We start from the raw sequence: 25,271 nt of genomic DNA on the forward strand, positions 1-25,271 counted from the left end.
TTCAACCTTCCAGAGGGATGTCCTGAGGTGCTGCAGGTAGGATCTGGGAAGCAGACTCAGAGATGGAGTTTAGTGTACAGGATGTTCTCTAAGGAGAGTTCTTGGGACCAACACCACGGAGAGTCAGGGAGGGGAATAGGAGTAGGCAGAGGGAGAAGGCGAGCTATAGGTCAAGCCAGAAAATGAGGATGGCCTCTGCCAACCCAGCCCAGAGCTCTGCAGCTAGAGTGGTCTTCAGAGTGTCCCACACAGGGTTGAGATGGCCAGGCCTTACAGTCTTCCCTTGATCAGTTATTCGATTATTGGATGTGGACTACCCTTGGAAAGAGTGTGGCATGGGGTGGCTCAGCTCTCTGCAGCTAAGACAGTCACTCAACACACAAGTCCTTGAATGGAGAATTGTGTCCACCATCTAAGGTCTACCAGAAAGGTAAAAAATTAGCAGATACTCCACGATGCCCTAGAGCATGTTAATATCAACATCTACCCCAGGACTGCATAAAAAATGCTGTGCATCGCTACTAGGGAGGAAAAAAAAAAAAAAAAAAGCCTTCACTAGATGTGGGTCAGTTTTTCCAAGAATCTGTGATCTGTAAGAGGTTTTCAAACCTCTCACATTCTCCCAGGAAAGAATAATCGATCACCTACAAGTCAGTGTCTCTCCCGCCTGGACTGAAGCCCAATTTGGGTACATAGTATTGTCATCTGACAGTGATTTAATCTTAGAGAAATATGTGTACATTACACTTTTTATTTTGGACATTTTCAAAATGTGCACAAAACAGAAATAATTGTGTAACAAAACTCCATGTAGGCATCACAGAGCATCAACATTTGGTCCTTCCTATTCCAGAGGAATTTTTAATAGCGTAAAGCACAGCCTTCTGTGTTGATGGGAGACAGATCCAGACTGACGTGCCCTCAGAGTGGGGTGAGATTTCACAATGTTTGAAGTTGGGAAGTCTCTTAATAGCACTGACGTGAGTGTAGTTGAAGCTATCAGAGCCGTGGTTCTGGGAAGCAGCCTGCCCACCCCACGGTCCTTCAAAGCAGTGCCGGGGCCACCCACTCTCATTTCCACTGTCCCAGCTCAGCAGCTTGGCTGTAGGAATTGGATTTGAACTTGGACTGTGCACTGATGCCTAAGGCTGTCAATGTTCTGTGGCACCCAAGAAGGCAACACCCCAAGTCTCAGGCCAAGTACTAATGTGGTGTTTGCTTCATTTTTGTAACTATGTTGCATGAGTGAGGGACCTCCTCCTGGAAACTGGTGAACGTGGAAATGACCCAGCCAGCCTCCTGTATATTCTTGGCAATTTTTCAGCCCAATACAAAACCAAAAAATCAAAATTTCTGTTTAGGAAAGCGGTATCTTAGGGAAATTTTGCTGAGAATATCTAAAGCAGTATTTGGGGTCTGACTAGAACCCTGTGACTTGAACATCCAAAACATTTCTGATTCTTCACAAGTTCAAGTCCCCAGATGGCTCTGCCAAAGCCTTTGCAATGATGTCCCAACCCTGTTAGGCCATGCCTTTGCCGGATCTGTCCTCAGTGTGAACGGCCCTGGCCTGACTGCAGTGAATCAGCAGTCCACATTACCCCTGCGAATTGAGCAGGAATTTATTGGTTGTTTGGCTCCAGAGCAGGTGGCGGTGGGGGTTGCGGCGGTTGCGTTTCCTCTTTGAGGTGGGGGCTCAGCTGTTTCCTTGGTCACGCGCCCCTAGTAAGTGCCTGGAGGGGGCAGGAGGCCAAGAATACAGCTGAGTCTTGAGCTGCAGCCAGCTCCCAACAGCTGCTACTCTGTTCTCTGAGCTGGAACTGACTCCAGGCTGCTATGTGGCCTGATCTGGCATTTGGGGAGGGGCCTCGGAGGAATCACTTGCATACTCTGAGTGACTTAACCCACCTGCTATTTATGCATGTGTGTGCGTGTGTGTGTGTGTGTGTGTGTGTGTGTCCTAATTTAAGTGAAACTTCTCTGTCTGACATTCAAATTACATGAAAACATATAGGTCACTGAAAAAAACAAAAACTTTCACTCTTTTGGAAGCTGATGAATTTTTAAATATTAAAGGAACTATCTTAAAAGATACAGCTGAGGGTACATTCTTAACTCAGAATGTATGAGTTTAATATAAGCATGTCTTGGTTTATATTTATGTCTGCCTACCTATGCACAAAAGCAGCTTGGAAAGAATATTGGATTAGCAGCAAGAAGAACTGAGTCCTAGTTTTTGTGTGGCCTTTACGTAGATAGATATGTGATTTTTGAATTCCATTGCTCTTGGCCTAAGATTTTCTTCTTAATATGATAACGAGATAAAGAACCTCTCAGATCAGATTATGAGAGCTTGTGTTTTGAAGTGGAGAAGTTAAAGTAAGTGGAAAGTTCTTGGCAAAATGGTACATACATGGATACTCTAAAAATATCTACAGAATCAAAATGTGTTCTTAGATACACACACACACATATTTATGTAACTATTTCTACATAGCAATAGTTGATAGGTCTTTTAGAATGACTTACCGTAGAGTTGTTTTATATAATGTAGACATATCCATTTGGAGGTAAGAGATTATATCAGACATCCAGGATTCAGTCATGTCCTGTATTTGAGAAACAAGAAAAAAATTACCTGGATAAATATCACACGAGTTCAGAAAATCATCCTCCTATTCAATAGCACTGCTACTGATGAAGAGGTACTTAATGAACCATACCTAATTTTTTAAGGAATTAATACAACTTCCCCCTTGAGTCTCGTAGAGAGTAGACTACATTCTACTAATCTTTATAACAACTGCTACCACCAAAGCACATAATAAGTGTAGGTAGAATATATGAAAGGTATTAACTTTATTCTGTTCATTAGTGTTTTTGAGAGGAAAAATGACAGGATGTTTGTTGTGATTTCTAAAATAGCCAGATCGTTGCCCATGGTGTAATGGCTCAACTGGTCTTCGCCCATCCCTGCAGATCCTCAACTCCAACCTTGCCAACTCAAAGAATATTGGCTGGAGGCAGTAGATGATTAAAGTGACAAACCTATGTGCGGCTGCTCAGCAAAGGGGATCAATACACAGTATACATGGAGAATGCTAGAAATGATTATAGAGGTCACCTATGCACCTTTCCCTGAATCCAAACTTCATTCTTATGTAAAATCTCAACCAGAAAGGAATCTAATCTCTTTTAATGAAATTACAGGGTCTCCCCACAAACTGGGAGGAATTTTTTCCTGAAATTTTTTGTTTAGTTCCTTAGAGAGGGAAGTAAGCTTAGAGCAAAATATTCAAGTCAGTGGCTCCATACAAACATAGCTTTGAATTCTTAAGAAATTTTAGCCCAGTCATACTTGCAATTAATCTTGGTTTGTTTTCAAAGAATTTGATTTGTTTGGATTTTGACGTTTACTCCAAGAACAAAACATTTTATGATAATCTAAATGTTTATTTAATTAGTCTTGAGATTCTTTTGGTGTTATTAAAATCGTTTAAAATTTTTATTAAATTATTTGGTTGTGTGTAGGTTGTTTTCCTTTGGTTTTACCTTTGACATTTATTTAAAACATGCCTTTTTATAAACTAAATTCCTTTCATTACACACTTATTTAGATGTACTTAATTCTTTAATTTTAGTTTTATTAACAATTCTTTGCATTGCCTGTTTTTCTTATTTTCTGATTAAATGGGTAATTATATTGCAACCACAAATATAACTTCACAGTGTGGTAAACACTGCAAATAGGCATTTGAATTCATTCATTATTTTTTGCTCTCTTGTCAATCTTTATCTTTACTTTTTCTAATTATAAAAATTAAACAGGTTTACTTGAGAAGTTTTGAAAACTCTAGAACAAACATGCGCCTTCAGTTAACCCCTGTGATCCACATAAATCACCACTAATATCTCTTTAGCATGCCTTTAGTATTTATTAACGGGCATGTGGCGACTGCTATTCTCACTCATTTCAAAAGTGTTTGGATAAAGTTGAAGTCCTGAAATCAGTCTGCCAGAATTTGAATTCTGCTCCGCTCCTTTCCAGACTGAAATCTTGGATATGATACTTAATTACTCTAGGACTCAGCTTTCTCCTCTCTAAAATGGGACTATGAGGGTACTTCAGAAAGTTCATGGAAAAATAGAATTAAAAGATAATATGAATTTTTTTCATATACTTTTTGAAATACCCTCATATTTAAGGGCTAATCGTTTTATGTTAGATTCTTTAATCAGAATAATGGCAGGCACAGAGTGAGTATTCAGATGTATTAGAATTCTTTTAAATGTATACTATTTATGTTAATGTTTAACTTTTTTCTTAAGTAAAATCTCAAATTGTGTTATGGTAAAACTAATTTTATTTGTCAGTATGATTTATGGCAGTGATAATGACAATGAGGAACTAATTGTTAATTTGGAAATGAGACCACCGTGGTTTTGCATTATGATCAGGCAAAACAATCTCATGACTGGTTAAATTTACGTATTAATTCATTAAAATCATTAAATCGATTCAACGATATCAAACGATTACTGAATGACAGGCACTCTACTGGGTGTTTCAGTAAAATAACGACAAGCAAACAGAAAGGGCATTGTTGGGGGGGAGGGGGGGAGGGAGAAGGGAGGGAGGTTTTGGTAATGGGGAGCAATAATCAGCCACAATGTATATCGAGAAAATAAAATTTAAAAAAAATAATAATAAAATAAATAAATAAATACTATGAGACCCTGCAAAAAAAAAAAATTAAAAAATAAGGATAGTTCTTGTTTTTAAACGTTATATGAGAGAAGGATAAGCACCTTATGGATTCTTCTTGAAGAAGTGGCAGTCTTTTTTGAAAAGACCTTTGGAAGTTGGGCTCCATTTGTAACTTTGCTCACTTCTTAATGGATTTTGGAGTGGTACTGTCTTAAAAGAAGAGGGAAAAAAGGCATGTAAGATTCCTTCCAGTTAATTAAAGAAAATGTAATCTAGTCTGAAATGGGATTATAATGCATGACTTAAATTATAATGAAATTTCGCAATGATATTGATACAGCATCACTCCCGAAGAATGCACTTTGGAAGTCAGCAATGGAGCAGACATTTCTGACAACATAAATAGTCTTGAACATACGTTGATTTTTAAAAGGCAGACCTTCATATGCTGGGATTGCAGCTGCTGGGTACCAGTAACGGTGACTGGACAATCCCCGCCAAGTTGAATATCACCAGTAGCACTTAATTTAAAAAAAAAAAAAGAAAAGAAAAGAAAAAAAGAACTCATGCTCATGAATTCGTGCAATGAGAACACAGAGTTCCCTCTCAGGGGATTGACAATGTCTCTCCCTCAGAAATCTCTTGCTACTTTTCATTGTAATGTATCATCTCTGACTGTTTTTATCCATTTGAGAGGAGGAATCCTAAATACAGAAGCATACACTTGTGCAGAAGTATATATCTACTAACATTTTAAAAAGGGAGGCTGAAAACCTTTTTGGGGAGAAAGCTGTATATATTGCTTTCTAATGAATATTGTGGTTTTTGCCACCTTCATATATATTCAGTGTGTATGTACATGTTCATGAATGTGTATCTATAGAGAGGTTATATGTGTATTTAAATGTCTAGAGACTACACTTTACTTAGGCCATGGTGGTGGATATGGTATCAATAGCTTATTATTGCCAGTCAGAAAGTAAACTTTTGTTTCAGAGTTTATTTCAAGAAAGGCCAGTCCTGCAATTGTCTTTTGAAATCCCCTATAGAGACCTGACTAAAAATTTTAGTTTTAATGTTTTAAGGAGAGAAAGAAGACAACATAAATTTACTCCTTTTTTGCACATGTAACCTTTGAAAAAATAAAATATAAAAAAGTGCTGCATTATAATACATTTTATGAGAAAGCTTCCTAAATTTTCTAACCAATTTTTAGTAATAACACCAGAACATGAAATCTGCAGCAAAGCCCAAGCCGCTCAGCCAGCTATACAAAGAGAAAGCCAGGTCATAAGGTAGGTTTTGCTTAAACCAGAGCATATTCAAAGCAAGTCTCTTCTAAATTAGCTGAATGTATAAATGATACAGCAGGAAGGGAGTATTGAGATGGGCAGCATTTTTCTAGTTTTATAGTCACCGTAAGTTTGTGACTCACCAAGATGCCAGGAGAATCACCTGTGGAGCAAACAGCCAGTGTGTTCTGCTTGTGTCTACTCTCCTCTCACTCCTGCTGGGGTTTCAGAAGTTTAGAGCAATCATGGTCTGACCTGGAATTGGCATCTGTGGGCATGCCCAAGCCCCAAAGGAGTGTTCAGACAACAGAGTTATCAACAGGGAGCCAGCACTGTCAGAAATGAAAACAAAACCTACCAAGCTATAAGGATAGCACCACAAAAGATTTTAAATTCCTGGGATCTGCCATTTGTACATTTGCAAATAGCCAGGGTTCAAATTACACAAATTATAAACACACACACACACACACACACACACACACACACACACACACACACACACACACGAACATGTTTAAAATTAGGATACTGCTAATGCCTTTCAAGGCTAAAAGTAGTCATTTATGTAAAGGTGATTAGAGTTCTTTGGTACTTTTAAATTCAAATTACTTCTCCTGTCATCACACAGATAACTTTTGAGAGGTAACAAGATCCCCTTTTGTCCTTTAGTTCCTTATATCTTCTTTTTTTTTTTTTCTTTTCAGTGAAAAATGTAATTGTCTGAAATGTAGAACACATTTTCCTGTATACCATACTTTAACAAACACAGGGAAATGATATTCCTAACATAATTTCTATAATTACAAATGGTCCTCTCTCTGCTAGGTGCTAGTAATAAGGAATGAATGACTCTCTTTATTTTCATGGTTTTAAATCTATTTGTGAAAAGTAAATTTTGTTGTAGGCTTCATCAAAAATTCCTCCAAATATTCTATATTCCACTTTCAAATATTAATTTTGCAGGGGATTTTCTAACAATTGGTCCTTCCTGCCTCTCTTCCTCCTTTCCTTCCTTCCTTCCAAGTTACCATTATGAGTAGAGAAAGGTTATAACCTTTTCTCACTATATAATTTTTCCTCACATTTAGGCCTTGGACTTTTTATTAAGGACACTTTATCCAACAAAAGAGATTTCACTTCTGAAAGTGCCTTGCTGTACATTATTAATTCAACTACTGACTTCTTTGTTATCTATGTTTAAAATCTTGAAGGTTTCACAAGTAAGCTTACAACTCAAAAGCTGAGCATTGCATATTACATAAGATTGGCAGATATTTCATTTCCATGATATGTTAATTTACAAATTCGATTCTTTACTGGATCATTTCACCCGAACAATTTTCACATCCATACACTGGATGTACACTCTTGCAAACTTTTAATAACCATATTCTTATGTTTCTCTTCTTTGATGTAATACCACATTTTCAGCCCCATTACAGGAATCAGGTTGTCCTACTTTGTTGTAGGGATGCTACATCACAATTGTTAAGTGCAAGGTTGCACATTAAAGATGTCAAAGTGGGCGGATTAGCTTCATCTCTTTCTTCCTGAAATGTCAGTTTGCACTGGGTCCATCAGCAAGTCTCTGAAAAGTAGGTGCACTTCAAGACTACTTGGTCTGTTCATGCCACACATGCACAAAGCTAATGGCCCTTTCCCTCAGCTTAGACATTGCAGAATCCATGAATAAAATGCCCAAAATCTTCAACTTCACTATCAGGATCTCCATGGAATTCCTCAACACAACTTAACCCTTTTCCTTTAGTCATTATGGGACCATTCAGCCCAGGGACCACACACCAACATCTCTCATCACCTGAGTTAAGAGTGACTGTGTGCATTATGTCATAAATAGGCATCATCTCCCAAATATTATCAATAGTTTCCACCAGTTCCTTCACTTAGAATGGTTTGACAACGTGATTTTCTCCCTTTGTTTAGTAATAGATAAGGATAGCAGGTTCTAATAACTCACAGAACTTACACTACCTGTCATTGTTGTAAGATCATTAAAATGTATTAAATATTTTAAAATATGGAAAATTACAAAAAGCAAACACCCATTTTCCTCAGTTCCAGCTTCTCAGGATTGAAGGGTCTGGTTGCGAGGTTTGTGCAGTTAACATCCAAGTAAGAGAATCCATCAGGCAGAAGATATTCACTTGTAAATGCTTTGATTCTTGAATGCGACTAACTCCTGAACTGTCTCTTCAAGCAAGAATGTTTTGTTTAAACAACAACAACAAAAAAGAACTTTAGGTAAAGTCAGGCTTAGGGCAGGGAGTGGATGACATCATCATACCCTGCCAGCCTTTTGAAGTGGAGAGTAGTCATGTGATTGCAGTTCTGACATTACCTGACAGTAGGCAGGCCAACTGTAAACTGCAGCCCCTCTCTTTCAAATGACCAGTCACATGCTCCCTCTAGGTTACAAGCAGGACATCTGGGATGCAATCAGCATTGCCACAGATGGCCCCAGACACTAACCCTGTCAATTTAGATGTCTTAAGGAGGAAATTACCTTTCGGCCAAGCCCCGGACACATTGCAAAAACACAGATTCTGCTCCACTGACGTGTGGTGAGGTTCCTGAAAATGTTTGACTCCCAGGAATAAATCCATTTCTCCTCTCAGCTAATGGGTACCAACTCTGTTTTTGCTCTGAGTGAAGCAACAGTTGGAGAGTACACTGACTGGCGATACCCCAGTCCAGGCAACTTAGAGTCTAGTGCTGATACTCGTCGTCTGGAATGTCTCTTTAGAATGCTTATATTTAAAGCATGGCCCAGATATGAGCCAGACCCTCAATGGCTTACAAATAAAGGCTTAGAGACATTCTTTTGCATATTTGCTTTTATACACCACACATTTGTTCCACTGGAATCTCCGTAAGTCCAGTCTGTAAAGGCACCTGTCTCCTTTACTCCTTTGGCTGCGTTTCTTGTCCCAGGAAAGGCGGCCTCAGATGAAACACTTCTGCCATCCTTTCTTCAGCACTTGGGGTTCTGAATGCAGACCCTTTTCCTGTGGTGCCTTCACACCCATTCTGAAGTAATTTTGTTGTTACACTCCTGCGTCTACCATTTAAATAGGCTTATAGAGATTTGATCATGGTGAACAAAAATTCCAACACAGTGTTGCTACCCATTAGAACAGCAACAAAAATGCCAACATTAAATGAATTTTATTTATTTTATTTTTCAAGCACATCTTATTACAGGAAGTCTGATGATAGTATGAATTATTTATTGAACACTTAGGTTTTTCTCTAGCAGATATGTTGATCTCAGCACAGTGTTTTTTTCATTTTCATGGCTGTGTTTGCAGTGGTGTCAATTTTGTGTGGTACTCTATCAGGCAGTGTAGAGAAAGAAAAAGAAAAAAAAAACAGTGGAAGGAAAACCTCCAGCATTTAAGAAGGGCAGACTGGGCACATGTGATGAGGATAGATTGTCCTCCACTTTGCAATGTGAACACCATGGCACCTGAACTGTGTGATGCTTCATCCTGGAGGGAAGGATGACACTTCTATGAGGGTCATGGTAGAGTCAGCCCTCGGAAGAAACTTTATGGGATAACTGAAAGTAGTGGAGTTTGGAAGGAAGGAGAGGCACTGCTTCTAGGGTTTTTTTGTCACCTAGAGATATGAGCAAGCCTAGATGTCTTGCCAGTTTAATTATGAAAAATCATGCATTTGATTGACACCATTGCTTTCTCAGAAACAGTCAGAAAGTACCGAGAACTTGAAGAAGCTCATCTGCATATGCGGCTTCCATTCAGGGCTGTCTTTTCATCTTTAATGAGAATGTCTTTCCCATTGCCCCTGTTTTCTGTTAATTATGAGTTCCCTTAAGATTGCTTTGCAATATTAGCCTTCAAGAAGACTTTGAGAAAACTCTAAGTCAAGGGTTAGCAGTGGTGTAGACTATGTATATATATATATATATATATATATATTTTTTTTTTTTTTTTTTTTTTTTTTTTTTCTTCTGAGTTTGCTCTCAAATCCCTTCGTCTATTGACATCTCCGTTAGTTTGGTAGCTCCTTCAGGACAAGCACCATTTCTTTCCTTTTCCAGAAACCACAAAATATTCCACACAGTAAGTGCTCAATAAATATGCTTCAGTTCTCTTTGAACGGATAGACTCACTAAGTTTTAAAGGACAACTTAACCCTTTCTATGTTGGTTGATAGTCTCTGAGTCATTAGATGTGTCAGAGGAAGACATCTAATTTTAGGTGGAGGAAGTAGAAACGGTAAAGCCACCCAGCATCACCGATTGGAATCCAGGTAGAGCTTGGAGCCTCCTTTTATTCACTAAGTCAACAAATCCTACCGTGTGATAGGCACTGTTCTCAGTATTGGGGTTTACACAGAGGTAGACAAAACGTTAAAAATAATCTCCATGATTGTGGAGTTTGCATAACAGTGGGAGGAGAGTTTTTTACTTCTTGGTTCAAATTTCGAAACTTGTTAAAAAATGACTCATTGCTGAGACCTGGGGGATCTAGTGATTGAATGAGCCATCAGCCAGCTGACTTAACACAAAAGTGACAGGAGAAGCAGGCAGCTTGTTGTCTTCCCCACTGCGGGCTAGCAATGAATAGCTGTAGTTGGTATGAAGACAAAATGTAATAATCTACATAAAGAACTCAGTCCAAAATTACCCATGTAGTGAGCACTCAATAAAAGATAACTGTTGCTTCATCGGTGTGGTCGATGAATCCTGTAGAAAGAGCTTGCTATCAAGATGTTAACACAAAACCATAGCCCAGAGCTACCCTATATAACTAGACGCTCCTTTTGTTCCTGTGTCTCCTGAAATTCCACATGCTATACGTAGGATGGCAGTATACATCCATTTCTGCTAAATCTCTCTCTGCCCTTTCTCCTCCCTCTTGGAAGTGGAATACATCTCCTGCAGATGAAGCTCCCACAATCACAGATCTTTTAGACCCTCATTTTGCCTTTTTATCTCTGGGAAACACGCTTCTGTTCTTTGCTCCCCTGTAAAATCCTTTCTGCTGTTTGGGAAGGGGCTGATGTCATGAGCAATTTAAACTTCTACACTGATTCATTTTGGTTGGGTTTAGTAATGTTGAGTTTGCTAGTAATAATTCTGAAAATAATTAAGGTATGAAATATTTATTTGCGACACCAAATAATAGGTATTGACATAAGGAAAAATAAAAATATCATAGCAATTAAAACTTCTTATTTTCCTTAATTTACATGTAGAAAAAAACATGACTTTTAGGGTCATTCCAAAATTCTGACAAAATAACAAATAATCAATTTTTCTTTGCTTTGATCCATTTTAATCTAAGTGTTTCTTCCATTCTTCTTTTCTGTGTGAGAAAGATTTTAATAACTCATATTTAATTCCCACTCTGGCACATGTAACTGCATCACATTTGTTTTTTTCTTTTTTAAAAAAATGACAGATGATTCTTTTGCTTCTTGTAGGAATAAAGGAGAAAAGAGTTCATGTCAGATGTGATGATTAGTATTAAAATTAATATTTCTCTTTCCCTTTTAAAAAAATGCCTTTTTTCTTTGTGAATAATTTTTATATTTTTGAGCCCTTTAAACCATAGCTGGAATATGCATTTTGTGATAAATTGTTGTTCTGTTGCAGGGTGCCTCTAATAGAAATAAATGAAGATAAATAATGGATCATTTTCTTGGCATCCAGATGAGGAAATTTTTGAATATTCTGTTGATCTGAATTGAACTGAATTTAGAGTAGAGAAGTTCTGGCATCTGTGTGATTAATAAGATGCAAGCAAGACTATCCTGTCAGTGGTTCATTGCCCCTTCCATCTCTGAAATAGTGTGGCTAGGTATAAGGGATCGTGGTATAGTGTTAATGAGAGAAATATCTAGGGTAAGTGTGGAACTCGGCAGGATTCCTGGAAGATTTAACTATTTAAGAATATTTTTGTTTTAGCAATGTTATATGGCATCATTATTCACAAGATCCCAGCATTGTTATTTAAGTTCCTGGGAAATTTGTATTATTTATACTTAGAATGACAAGGCCACTTTTCAGATCTGAGATGCTGGCATTTTGCTTGAAGATAAGGGAGACATTGATTTTGAAATGTTACAAATGTTCCAGCACCGGTATAGATTCTAGTTAATTTTTTCACACTAAAAAATTATTATGCCTTGCTGCAAAACCTGGGCACACTTTATCTGTGAATCACGCAGGCATGGATTTCCTGTGGGTTCTGTGAGTTCTGTGTGTGGAAGGAGGAAATTGGACAAACAGCTCTCGTAAGTTTAAGGCATTCTGAGAGCTATGGCATTGGGGCTTTCAGGACTATCAAAGAGAAAGACTGAGGATAACATCTAGAAACCCAAATGTGACATTTGATTGGGGGGACAAAACCAGCGAAGAAACACACATACCGTCATCAAAAGATATGTTCAGGCAGTTTCTGTGCAGTACTTGTTGGCTCATTCGTGAGGAAAGAAGATAGTGACCCAGTGGAAAACAATGTATGGGTTTCTCGTGCAACATCCTGGTAATTAATTGCTTAGAATTGGTAAGCATGATCTAAATTTCTAATAGAAACTTCACTAGAGGATCACAGGTTATTGAAAAGAGCTCTGACTCCCAGACCAAATGACTGTGTTTTTGACCAGCTTAGCCACTGCATGATTGTGGACATTGTCCAAGTCACTGGATTTTTTGCCAGCTAGACTAGCTGATCTCCAGGTTCTCTGCAGCTCTGTGGTTCTCTGGGTAATTGAACATTTTTTTGTTTTTGTTTTTTAAGTTTGCACCTGACTGGTGGTTGATACCACCAGCCTACGTATGGATAAATCATGCCTAGACTCTTAATGAATGTGTTGGAAATGTAAGGTGGTTATTAACCTGCATGGATTATGGAACTTGAGGCCATTTAAAAATCCTTGAACTCATCTTAGTGGTCACACAGTCAAGCAAAAACCAGCCTCAATGCTGTTAGAACCATTTATTTTCTATCAAGGCAGCAGGGCCATCGGTCCTATTCTCTGTCATCAATTTTGGTCAGAAAAATTCTCCCTCTCTACTGTAAAAAAATATGCAAAAACTGGGCCAGTGATATGTCAAAGCTACAGATCAACTACTACATTTTATTCAGCTTTCTATCCAGCTTCCTGACAGCCTGATATTTGTATTGCACCAAGACTATGTTCAGACTAAGCTTTGAGGAAAAAAAAATTACAGAGTTGTCTTTTTCAGTGAGAAACTGTGTCTCTTACTATTTGTTGGTGAGAGCACATTGGCCATACCTGCCTTCATTCTAATAGAGGGTTAGATATTCTCTGAACATCTTATTTCTCCTACCTAAACTTTTTATTCCTGCAATGTCCACTTTGGATGGATAGACAGCAACATATGTTGTCAAAGACAAGACTGGTGCCTATGGGAGTCAAGTATTAATTGGGGAAGGTTACATTCATAGAACTAGCCTGACATCCATGTGTCATCAATATATCAGAGAAAATTTTGCTAAGCAGAATGCCAATTTCCCCTTGTGTACTATCATTTTCTGCCTTTGATCTGTAGGTATGTATGTTAATTTGCTTATTTTTTATTTATATCATATTCAGGAAGAAACACAAGTTTATTTCAAGTGTCAATTCACCTGAATATCATGTTGTAGTGTAGAACATCCCTGCACATAGTAGAGGCTCAGTAAACACTTGTTCTAAGAATGAAAAATGAAGCATTGGCACATGGCCTTTCTCTTTCAGATGTTTTTATTGACATCAGACCTTCCTTAATTTTAAAGGCATTCGTAATTATTACGGAGCTGCTCTTCTGTCCAAAACTTTGGTCTCAGTTCCTTCTATTGCTGGGATTCAAATGTTTATCTAGGTGACATTTGTATCCAGGACACTATAATTAAAGTAGAAAAAGTGAGATTCTACATATGAGTGACTACATGTTTATTAACTGCCTGAGCTCTTAGATAAAGCTTAAACAGGAATATTAATATAAAATATATCTATTCCCTAACACACAAAAAATGAAAATTCCTTTACTTAAATGCCTTCCTAGTTTTTTCCTCCAAGATGATCTTCTGGTAATTTTGGCATTTGCATTGTGACTCAAAAATCTTACAGAATTCTTGTGCATTAGGTTGACCAAAAAGAGTTTAATTACAAGGTAAAACACCTACTTGAGTGTTTCTTATACATGCATTGAAGGATAAAATTTTCTTTGGGAAATTATGTTTACATGAAAATTTCTCATTGATATTTTTGTCACCTTGGGAAAATTTCAGACTTAGTAAAGATATCCATCTGTACACTCTATTCATGCCATTGTCGCTGTCATTTCTGAAGGGATTACCTTCCAATTACTTTCTTTGTGCTCGCATTAAACTTAGTCTTATGTGTTCAAAATTGTTTTTAAACTTTAACAAAATAACCATTTTGAGAATGGGCTGTATGTTTGGTTTATATGGTGTTGCCTTATTTATATGCCTTATGAGGCAAATTGACAAGTTACTAATGTCACCGCAATATGCAAGTAGTTTTCTTTCACAAAACTGTGACCAGCCTAAAACAAAGGAACAGTACATATGGGAGAAACATTTCAATTGTCCAAATAAATTAATCTTGACTGTGTTGTTTTGTCAAAAATTACCTATACTGATTTGGGTTGATTAGTAATCCCCATGCTAATTTTTAGTATAAGTATAAAGTGACTAATAAAAGTGACCATCCTCACTTGCGAATAAAATTCAACTTTAATTCCCAATTTAGATATCCCCCGAGAAGTACATCATTGCAGGAATTTGCATCAAATCCTAATTGTTCTTTCTTTGTGTGGCAGCACAATGATTAATATATGTACCCCCCCCCACATACACACATGCACAATTAAGACACACCTATTTTGTTAGTGGTGATGAAAGACAGAATATTTGGTACTTTGCATTGTGCCTTTTTCCTCTGTCCCTCTCTTTCTCATCCCCCAAATACTAACTGCTACTGTTTTCAACTCTAAAGTTTTCAACTCTAAATCTAAAGAAATAAGAAACTACATAAATATGCAAAATAGTAATTGTTTTACTCGTTTTCTTTATTGTAGGTAGTTTACAGTGTTGTTGATCAATTTCCCTAAGTTTGTTTTGCAAACCATTGACAGACTTTGCTAAATACTACTCCCAAAATTTTGTTTAAAATAATATATCCACTAAAAGAACTACAGTAATTTTTATTTTGTGTATTTGTATATAGTCTCTTCTTTTTCCTTCCATCTTTCCAACTATAAGAATTAAAATTTGACCAGAATATTAACAAAATGTTGGAGGAAAAGAAATTTGTTAAAAATGGTTTTTATTCATTGTGAAAATGGGAGAAATGAGAACAGATCAAGAATAAATGGTAGTGGATGAGTCGGGTTAGTTTGGCGAACAGAAAGCTGGAGTAGGATTTATTTCCTGGCACTGCTTTCTTAGCAAAGAGAACAATTTTAATCAGTTACAAAAATATTTGTGATCCATATGTTCTGCTCATCCCCATATGCCCATATTCTCTTTTATCTTGGTAGATGATGACTTCATGATTCAGGCATGCAAGAATAATACCTCGCTGACTTTCTAGCTCAGTGCTATTTCAAAACTCGTCCTGGTAATTACGCACACACATCTATCCAGGCTGTTCATGCTTTGAGTTAGTTACATGAATATCAGTTTGTTCTTTCTTTCTTCCTGGAAAGAATTATATCTTGTATTCTCGTACTGAGGCTGGAAAAATTCATCTAAGGCTTAGATTTGAAAACTGCATTACCATTTACCTACTGGATTAAGTGAGGGTCAGAAAAAGGAGGCAAAAGGTGATAATTTCTTTCAACTACAGAAAAGAAAAAGAGAATCCAAAAGGCATTTGGTAATTCCATCCATCATTGAAATTTATTCTAAGACATATTAGATCATGGGCTTGTTAAATATATCCTAATTTTAAGACATGGTGACTGTTTCTATTATCAAGTGTTAGTTATAGTAGCCATGGTGAAACTAGCCAAAAATTGAAAAACAAAAGTTACTGTTGATTAGCAATCCATTTTTTCCTAAATACACATTTGCTTCTCTCTCAATAGCTATATAATTTCTAACAACGAAACATTTTAAAGACAAATTACTCATCTTAATAAATCCACAAAGTATTGACTATAAGTGATTGCTTTCTCAACAGTTGTTTTTCTCTTGCACAACAAAGAGCGTTGTAATCCAATACATTATTAATATAGTCACAGTAAAATCCTGTGAGGAGCCAGTTGTGCTCATTTCAACTTGGAGGAGAGAGTAGCGAAGAGGACAGGGAGACGGTTTCTAAACTTCAGACGAAATAAGTGGGATGCATTTAGTGTTTTCATAGGTGGGTATGTGATGGAAGAAATGTGCATGCTGGTCTGCGGCAGCAAAAGGATAGAGATACAGCTTGGCATTGGCAAATGTTATTAGGAGCCCGTCTCTGTGTTTGCATTCAAGCTGTCTTTGCCGTAGCTTCTGTAGGAGTTGTGAGAAAAAGAAAGTGCACATTATAGCATGGATTGTTTTCAATAGGCTCGGAGTTTGCAAATGTGTTGAAACCCTCTGACAGTGTTCCTTTGCTGTCAAACAGAATGCCCAGCTGGCGGTGACAATCCCAATGGGGAGGGAGGGTTATGAATTGTGTTCACCATGCAACAGAATATTAGGAATTCTTCCTCCCAAACTGTAAGTGGAGAGAAAGAATCTCTCTAAGCCATGTCATTACGAAAGTTTTTCTTTTTTTCTTTTTTAATTTTTATAGCTAATACCTTACTAAATTAGAACCTTTAAATATGCTTCATTGAGATAACTTTCATAAAGAAAGAAGTCACAGAAACAGCATTAAAGTATATCATATGATAACTCTGTAATTAAGACAAAGGCTTTGGTTTAAAAAAGGAGGCAGGACTTTTTGCTCCTAGGTGATCTTGATTCTCATTGAAGCAAACACACAACTTGTTTTTTGTTTTTTTTTTTTTTTTTTAATACAAAGTGCAAGATTTCACTAAAAAAGGTTAAAATTGAAGTGAGTAATCTGCGGTGCATAATGCAATTGTTAATTTTAGCTCCTTGCGTGGGTGCCGTTCTGACTTGAACAGCCGGCTGTAGCCTTCATTAGAGAAGAAGCAGGCAGCTTGAGACAGGTGGAGCTGGATCAAGCTGTGAACGTGATTTGCTGGAAGCTGGTCATTAGTGTTAGAAACCCAGTCTTCTTTATTTTGTCCTTCACCCTACCATGATTATTGCAATTATTATTATTTACTTTTCATCTTTTTTCAGGTTGACGATGATGTGTCAAAGTGTGTAAAGGAATCGCATGGAGATGGGCATTCCGAACTGTTAAAGGGGACATGGGACTCCAGTTGTCTCTGATCACTTATGTGGATTTTCCCGGTGTAGAACGACAGAAGCCGCTAGTAAGTCGCCAAGACCTACAGCAGGAATTCTGCGTGCAAGGTAAAGGTCTTGTTGTCTGGCTGTCATCTCATCTGTATAGTATTTTTTTTATTATTTTTATAGAAATGTGCCTGTTTGCATAGAGCAGTTCACTGCATGTAACCGTAACGGACAGGATCTATATAGGGACTCATTTGGCTTGTAGTTTGGAGAATTAGAGCTCAATTTGTTTACTCCGTTTTAAATCTGGTCATTATCTGGTGTTGTTGTTTTTTTGTTTTGTTTTGTTTTGTTTTTCTTTAATCAAAACACTCTGAAAAATAAGGTAGAGCAACAGAGGTCCCGTCTCCTCCTCCTAATCGATACATTGAGAAACAAGTTGCTTGCTTTTGGGAAACAAAACTTTTGATTTTGATAGCCATAAACATTGACTGCCACTGAAATATGAGAAGTTTGTCAGAATGCTCTGGATGAAATATCCTAAAACCTCCCAAATGCTAAAAGCATTGCTCAGTAGCCACTTAGAGTTTCCAACCACCGTCCTTTAGGAAAACTTTTCCTTTTACATTCCCACAATGCTTTGCCAAATGAGCCCGTGTATTTTAAAGATATCATTAGATACCACCTGTCCTGTCATAGTAGATTTTAGCAAGTTTGCAATAAAAATTTCTTTGATTTAGATTTTTCTCACGTTTCTTATTTCCAGTTGGAAATAAAGTTACTTAATTAGTAAGTGGTAATTAAACACCCCCAAAGAAACATATCAAAACACTGATTTGTCCAGTAATAATTACCATTATAGTGACCGGGAATGGGGCAGTCACTGCTCGAGAATTTTCGTGAAAGAACTGACTTTCTAAGCTACAGCGTCTGTATGTCATTCTCTTTCTTTCTTTCCTTCTTTCCTCCCTTTCTTCTTTCTTTAGTTTTTTCTCAAGGTTTAAAAAAAAAACGAGGAGGAAGTAAATGCTAAATTATTCATGAGCCTCATTTGACAGCACATCAGAAGGGGAAGTGTCAGGTTTTATGGAGGTAGGGAGAAAAAAATAATAACAGGCTTTAACTTTGAAAAGCCATTTCCAGTGTCTGTATAGTAGTCTATTGTGAGCCTGGAGTAGAGGAGCTCGATTGCAACAGCTTCATTAGAGCCACCTGCCAAAGTCTTCCTTCCGCAGCATCCTGCAGCACCAGCAACTGACAGGAGCTTGGGAGAGGGCTTATGCTTTTAATAATGTAGCTGTCAGTTTGAAGCCTGGAAATGTTGACCCTCTAAGGTTTATTGCTAAATTTAGATTCAGTATTTATACTGAATTATTACCTCTTCAATTGATTTTTGCCCTTTGTAGGCACACTGTATTGTTTATACCTAGGGAAATGTGTCTATGGTTGAAACTTGCAAATAATGTTTGAGTCACTTAAAGATGCTGCAGCACATTGATACCACCTCTTGACTCAGAAGTTGAGAGTCATTTGTTCAAGAGTGGAAAAAATATGATCCTTTTCTTCTTCTACTTCATAGTGGGTCATGGATGCTGATAGTTGTGTGGAAGTTAGGTGTCTTCATTTAAGATTCGTTGATGCATTTTGATGAAAAGGTGAATTCACAAGTGTGTTTGCGTGTGTGTAGAGGGGGTGTGGATGGAGAGACCTCATCTGCCTCTTGTGTTGCCTTGGGTACTTGATTTCGTTTTACTTTATTCTCCTTTTGTATAAAATTGGCTTGAGTTGCTCATGTGAATTTGAATAAAAAGGAAGAAACAAAATGTCTCAAAAATAATAGTCAATACTTCATTCCGCAGTAACTTTATTTTCTGATCTCTTCAACTTTTAGGGCGTAAAACCTTGTTGTTTTAATTTGCATCTGGGAGAATGTCTGAGCAAGCAGACCTGAATCAGACGATAGTGGAGGAAGGAGGGACTGAACAGGAGACAGCCGCTCCAGAGAACGGCATAGTGAAATCTGAAAGTCTGGATGAAGAGGACAAGCTGGAACTGCAGGTGAGTCTGCAGAGACCCTGACGCTCGTTCATGCTTTGAACATTTCTTTCTTTCTTTCTTTCTTTCTTTCTTTCTTTCTTTCTTTCTTTCTTTCTTTCTTTCTTTCTTTCTTTCTTTCTTTCTTTCTTTCTTTCTTTCTTCCTTTCTTCCTTTCTTTCTTTCTTTCTTCCTTTCTTTCGAGTTTAACTAGTTACATGATTAGGAAATATGTAATGCTAATCTTTTCTTTTCCCAATTATTAGTCATGTTTTCCCCAGACTGAACCATACTCTAAAATGCATTTTAAAATGAAAAATATCTAAGGAAGGTATTTAATTACTGAATTTGCACACAGCATCCTGGCATCAATTTTCAGACTACCTCAAGGTGTAAGTGGAGGGTTTCTCCTGGGGCAGCTTTAGGCTAGTTTTAAAAATAGATTTGCTATTCCATGGAAAGATAAAGACCCAATTCATGGTAGACTGAGAAAAATCAAAGACATAAGCCCTGTTGAACTTCATGGACATGCTGAGGTTCAAAATCTTATTAGAAATCAAACCTAAGCCCTAGAATTCCCAATCAATGTGGGAAAGCATTAAAAAGGGGGATGGGGAGGGTGGGAGTGATTGAAGAAAGTGAAATAGCATTATGATTCAATACATCATGATTTACAAAAGAAAGAGATTTGGTAGAGGGAAAACAAACTGTATTTGCAAATTACCTGTACCTATTGATTTTCTTTGAACTAAACTACAAAAGTGTTAACTCTTTATATACCAACAGTTAACAAAGGCAATAACCGCATAATAGCCAAAAGACTTCAGCGACCTGCTTTCTCCCCCTCCAATAGGTGCTGTAAGGAGAGACAGCTGGAAGTTAAATGGTCAAAAGTTTTTAAAAGCTAGGAAAGGGGGAGTTCTCCCTAGTGGTTACAATGCCTATTGCTATTATTGATTTCTCCACTATCAATGGTAGTGACACCTTTTCTTCTCTCTCTTCCTCTCTTCTCTGATGTTGGTTTACGGTTTGCTTGTTTTGTTTTATTTGTTTTTAACATACAGAGGCGTCTGGCGGCTCAGAACCAAGAGAGAAGAAAATCCAAGGTAGGTTTATTGAGATTCTAAGTAGACCTGATTTTGTGGATATAAATTTCATATTTTACATTGGAGTTCAAGGATTTGCCTACAATTCAGATGGTTGTATGCGGATATTGTGGTGGCTCCTGGTTGTACTGCTGCTGTATGCTTGTAATGAGATTATGTTCAAGTGTATCTTTCTTGCTCTGTCTGCTTCTTAATTAGAGCTTTTAGAGTTCGAAATAGCTACAAATTTTTATATTGGCTTCTGTTTTCACACTTGGAGATTTGATAGTGCCTTACAAAATGAGTAGCCACGTGCTCAGCTTTTATTTTAAATAAGATTTGGAGTAGATGTTTTAGTCTCATCAATTGATTTCTGCCTTTAAGTAAACAGGTGCTGCCATTTAGTACACATTCTTTATCGTTTTAAGCATCTTCTCATTCAAATTCCCTCCAAACTTAGTTTTAGTGGAAATTAATTTGGTCATTTGTCCCTTATATTTTCATGAAATGGCAGCAATTCATTCTTCATGGGATCCCTATGTGATGGGCACAATTTGCGAGGAGTGTTCCTTAAATTCATCCTTGTACGTTTGGCGTCAGCTGCATTCCCATCAACACAGAGATCTCACTCTTTGAATCTTTGTAAACAGAACTGAGCGGCAGACCTGAAGCTGGTTTTACAAATCTGATTTGGGAACGTCTGTGAATGTAGAAATGATCTGACAGCCTGAGAATGTTTCGTGTTTGTTTTCTTTATTTTCCTTTTCTTCCCTTTTCTTTTCCCCTTCCCAGTCAGGAGCGGGAAAAGGTAAACTGACCCGCAGTCTTGCTGTCTGTGAGGAATCGTCAGCCAGACCAGGAGGTGAAAGTCTTCAGGATCAGGTATATCCCCTGTCATTATCACTAATTGCATGAACGGGGTCCATCTTTGTGTGCATGACTGTTAATTTGGTGTTAAACAGTGTTTTGGGGGAGAAAAATATAATTGAAGAAAGAAATCCTTTTCTGGCTTCATCCCCTGTCTATGAGACATTCTAAAACAGTTTAACAGTTTGTCACAGAGTGTTATTACGTTTGTTTTTTTCCAGACCCTCTGAAAACTGCAAATGGAAAGGAATTCAAAAGAATTTAGATTAAAAGTTAAATAAAAAGTAAGCACAGTAGTGCTGAATTTCCTCAAAGGCTCTCTCTTGATAAGGCTGAACCAAATATAGCCCTAAGTATCCCGTCTCCTTCCTTATTGGAGATGTCTTACCTCTCAGCTCCCCAAAATGCACTTGCCTATAAAGAAAAACAACTGTTGGCTTGTATGAAACTTAAGAGATAGTGAAAAGGGTGCATTGAACTTTGGAGAAAAACTTTTATGGCCTTTGGTGGAGATTTCTCTATACTGCAAAAATTGTCCAGAAATGAATCCAAGCTAATGGTGAATTTAAGTTAATATTACTAATGTATCACTGCACATCCTTACTCTTATTTTTGCCTTTTACAGCAAGAATGTTAAGGCTAAAAATTTTAAATTCCAACAAAACTCTTCCATGACAAAGTGGGAAACTTCACATTATATTTATTTCTGTTTGCCTTTTAGGCATCACATTAGCTTTTATAAAAAGTCTTGCTACTGAAATTTTGCTTATTTTATCAGAGGCTGAGAGAAGTCAAGACAAAAGTAAAATGACCTATCTGAGCCCAGGGAGAGAAAATTGGTTAAGATACCACTATTGTTGTTTGGTTTGTTTTGCTTTTCTCTTCTTATTTTAATTGAAACACTCTGAATTCCCCTCATGGATACAGAGAGCATTGAGAAGAGCATTGAGAGCACTTTCTTTAAAAGGACCAAAAATAAATTCCTTATAGATTTTGTCCTAAAGAGTATTTTTTTTTTCTAACGTCATTTTCTTAACATGCCACTCATGTCATAAGGCATGAACAGGCTATCTTTCAGTAGCCAGTACTGTGTCTCATACACATGCTTTATTTTACTTGGGCTCTGAGAAATGTGTGGCTTTTCTTCAGCATTTTATTTGTGCTTCTATTTTTAATGGAGATTGAAAAGGGGGAATAATGTGAATATCACGGCTTGTATTATTCAATGTTGATTGATGGATTGTAATGTACTGCACATGATATATGTTAACTCTGCAGAATGACAGACCCTGGGAGAAGTAAGACCCCAGTTGTCCCCTACTCCTAATGCCAGGCAGAGAAGAACAGCCTTTATAGTCTTAATTTGGTTTTTGTCCCATTTGACAAGGTACCAGGAGGAAATATTTTAAGAGATCATCTGTATAATAGTGTTTCATCCTGCACCTAAGTTTAGTTTCTCCAGACAATCGGTGCAGAGAAATAAGATGCAAACGGTGCTTTGTCCCTGCTGGTTCCAAGCTCAGAAACCCAAGACTAGCTTTGTAGGAGAGAATTAGCACCTGGGAGCTTCTCTTTGGACTAGCTGAGGTGTGGTGGGAGCAGGGGACTGACTGAAAATACCTAGATGCACATATAAGCAAGTGGCCATGCTCCTTTTTTAAGAGAATAAAGAAGCAGACCTTTGAGCTTATATGCAATGCCCTCATTAGGTACCACCGGCACTTACAAAATGTGTGGACTGAATCCCAGAGAACACTGGCAGAAGTACACAGTATATGGATTGTATTGCTTCCCCAATGTTTGTATATTCACAGTATTTGGAAAACTGCCTTCATTTTCCTGTGTGGGAAAAACTCTTGCTACCTGTATTACTTGATCTCAGACCCATACCTGATGGTTCAGTCTGTCCTTCAGTTAAAGGAATCTTGCTTTTCTAATGTTATACTATTTACCTATCAGTGTATTACTGTGACTTGAATCATTCTTTTACTGTTGTTGGATATAAACTTATCCTGTACCTATGTATTTATTAACACTTGTATTTTATTATTGAGCATATCAATAAAAATATTAAAAAATAACAGATTGTTTTTTACCAACTCTATAGCACTTTTGTGTATTCTTTCAACACCGTAATTTATATTTATGCATAGGAAAGATAGATTTTTTTTTCCCCCACATATATACTCTTTGTCAACACATGGCATCAGCTTGTACCTTTCTTTTTTTTTTTTTTTCTTTGTAGTGGATGTCCTTAGCCTCTGCCCTTGAATTTATAATATATTTCCAAGCCTCTATGAGTTTAGATTCAAATTTACAGAAGCTAGATGATTCAGTTGGTTTTGAAGAAACAATGAGGCCATTTTCATAACCCAGGTATCCTCAGTTTCCCCTTCTGACCAACTGATGAATTGATTCTTCCCCACCCCCAGCCATGTCTTCTGAGACAGAAAAGTTCCAGCGGTTTCCTTAGCAAGAAGAAGCAAATCATAACCCCAGAACCAGCCTGAACCTTTGCAGATTAAGACATTTCTGTCCCAAATTGTGTGATTAAAAAACTCTATAAGCAAATTACATTCAATTTGACATATTTTGCATATGTCCATCCCCAGTATAAACATGTGAAGTCAGAAAATCCAGCTAAGATAAATATTTATGGTGAGAATGTGTTTTATTTCATCCTTTATATCGTGTGTCTTTCCGAGCATGCTGACTTTTTATTCTAGCTAGGGGTTCACAACGGAGCCCCTCCCAACAAAGGAACTTGGGTTTGGAGGACTTTTGCTTTATTCTTGTTAGATTAGCCAGGTATACCTAGAACCCATTAAGATTCCCAGATTGGCCACAGGTTAAGGAGTTACAGGTGTCAGTTTGGTCACATGTAGAATGAGCATTAGTTTTGTTTTCAGTGAGAGACACTATTAGTCATTGGAAATATCTTTTTTTCCTACATTATAAATTTTAATGTCACTAGTGGAAGAAAGCTTTCCCACTAAGTGAACTCTTACATAAGAATGAGTGGGCTTAATGTTGGCTAATTTATCATAGTGTTAATCATAGCATAAGTTTTTCATAAAACTAAAAAAACATGATTTGGCTGATTCTTCTTCCAAACAGCAATCATACTATCAACCAAATTGCTGATATATGTGAGTTAATACAAAATAGTCTGTTTTCAGTTCAAAATAAATAAATATAAAAGTGGATCTAGCCCCAGTACTGTCAGTGGTCAATCTTATATCTAGCTTTGGTTCGAGAGAATCTCATATTTTGGAAAGAATTAACTGATACTTATATAAAAATAAAATTAAATATTTATATATAATTTATGAAAAATATAATTCTACTTCCTGCCTTTTCTAAATGGCAATGCTTATTGTAATTATATATTATAATGATTTACCAATAACATCTGTAAACAATTATAATAATCCATACGTAAGATTCCTGTAATTATAGTTTGCTTTCTTATATAGTAGAAATCATTGCTGATATGGTTCTAAAATAGACTTTTTATTGTAAATAGGCTATTAGGGCTTTCTTTATGTCTGTTCAACCTGTAATTATGACATGTAATATCTGTCTGTCTGTGTTTGTACCAATTTCACCTTATAAGGAATTATAGAAGAGAACTGCAGAAGACTTTTTTTTTTTTTAAAAGACACGACAGTGGCTGTGAAGCAAGCTTACTGATATAGGAAGTTTTCCCAGGTGTTTAAAAATAAACCTGTAGAGAAAATAAGAGTTGTGATCTACAGGAATTTAACTTGGTTGAGGTTAATATTCATGAGGCAAAGTTTTAGCACTAGATGTTTCTCATGACCTCCCATTGACTTCTGAAGTTCAATTCACCATAAAGGGCAATTATTTTTCTGACAGGTTTAATTTTTACCATTTAAGAAAA

General features: G+C 37.0%; 1 protein-coding gene across 17 annotated transcripts in view; it reads left to right on the top strand.

Moving 5' to 3' along the window:
• ARPP21 (cAMP regulated phosphoprotein 21) overlaps positions 1–25,271 on the top strand; it is a 150,387-nt gene that overhangs the window by 24,782 nt on the left and 100,334 nt on the right. For 13 of the 17 annotated variants that reach the window (XM_063114919.1, XM_063114926.1, XM_063114928.1 and 10 more), the window contains exons 2-5: positions 17,325–17,501; positions 19,273–19,439; positions 20,480–20,521; positions 21,293–21,382. In XM_063114919.1, the coding sequence (XP_062970989.1) occupies positions 19,311–19,439; positions 20,480–20,521; positions 21,293–21,382 (261 nt within the window). In that variant the 5' untranslated portion in view covers positions 17,325–17,501; positions 19,273–19,310. Of the gene's footprint in view, positions 1–16,306; positions 16,390–17,168; positions 17,240–17,324; positions 17,502–19,272; positions 19,440–20,479; positions 20,522–21,292; positions 21,383–21,588; positions 23,361–25,271 lie in introns of those variants that run through there. The other 4 variants (XM_063114936.1, XM_063114921.1, XM_063114920.1 and 1 more) reach the window with 4 other exon arrangements.

This window comes from Cynocephalus volans, chromosome 11, assembly GCF_027409185.1.
Source record: "Cynocephalus volans isolate mCynVol1 chromosome 11, mCynVol1.pri, whole genome shotgun sequence".
NCBI classification, from domain to species: Eukaryota; Metazoa; Chordata; class Mammalia; order Dermoptera; family Cynocephalidae; genus Cynocephalus; species Cynocephalus volans.